This window comes from Penaeus monodon, chromosome 24 (genome assembly GCF_015228065.2).
Source record: "Penaeus monodon isolate SGIC_2016 chromosome 24, NSTDA_Pmon_1, whole genome shotgun sequence".
NCBI classification, from domain to species: Eukaryota; Metazoa; Arthropoda; class Malacostraca; order Decapoda; family Penaeidae; genus Penaeus; species Penaeus monodon.
The window spans coordinates 25,314,023-25,314,839 of NC_051409.1; the positions used below are offsets into that span (position 1 = coordinate 25,314,023).

The 817-nt window shown below is 45.0% G+C and overlaps 1 protein-coding gene across 1 annotated transcript in view; it reads left to right on the forward strand.

Annotated features, from left to right (window-relative positions):
• Nucleotides 1–468: 468 nt before the first annotated feature.
• LOC119588674 (uncharacterized histidine-rich protein DDB_G0274557-like) overlaps nt 469–817 on the forward strand; it is a gene marked incomplete at its 5' end in the record, with an annotated part of 797 nt that continues 448 nt past the window's right edge. The window contains 2 exon segments of the mRNA XM_037937310.1: nt 469–479; nt 664–777. Coding sequence (XP_037793238.1) covers nt 469–479; nt 664–777 — 125 coding nt within the window.

The following is an 817-nucleotide window of genomic DNA, read 5'->3' on the forward strand; positions in this document are numbered from 1 at the left end:
ATTGATATTGTTAGATAATCCTTCCCATTCAAAATGTGACCAATTTCAGCTAGTAAAACATAGTGTATACTACAAGAATATATATGAAAAGTAATACATGCCACATGGAGAGATCCAAAGAAGTTATTTATTTTTATGCATTTTCACGCAAATGATGTACGTCAATAGAAATATAAAGCTGTGTCTCATAAGAGGAAAATAGAATTCGCAGTTCTCCCTGAATCATGTAAAAGCAAACCTAAAAATCTGAAAGCCCAGTTGTTCCGCATCGAAATCCATCCACTTACAACGGAAGTGGGTGAATGGCCAGAAGAGGAAGCGTTGTGGGCGGGAGTGGAAAATGTGGGCGGGCTTAAGGATAATGTGGGCGGAGCCAGAGGGAAGGTGGACTGCATAAAAGCGGAGGAAAGTTGAACGGGAACAGAACTGTCGCTGCTGAGACTCCTGTTCACACGTTCATCATGACCACGAAGATTGTGGTGAGTCATATGAAAAAAAGGTCAAATGATCCTGGTGCTATAGGTTTCAGATTGCTAACCTTGAAATGCAAATGCAGATCTAGTTAACCATACTCTGTTCAGAATGAAAAGATGGGTGCTGTTTAATTTGCATAATATGGAACCAAGTGTCTCATCATCTTAGTAACTTGTCTTCCCGCCGCAGATCCTGGCTCTGGCCGCCCTCGCTGCCCTCTGCCTCGTGGACGACGCCCATGCCGCCGTGACACACCGCTACGCCCTCCATCCCGCCCACCGCCCCTACCACTCCCCATACTACCATAACTACCCTTACCGCCATTACCCATACCGCCATTACT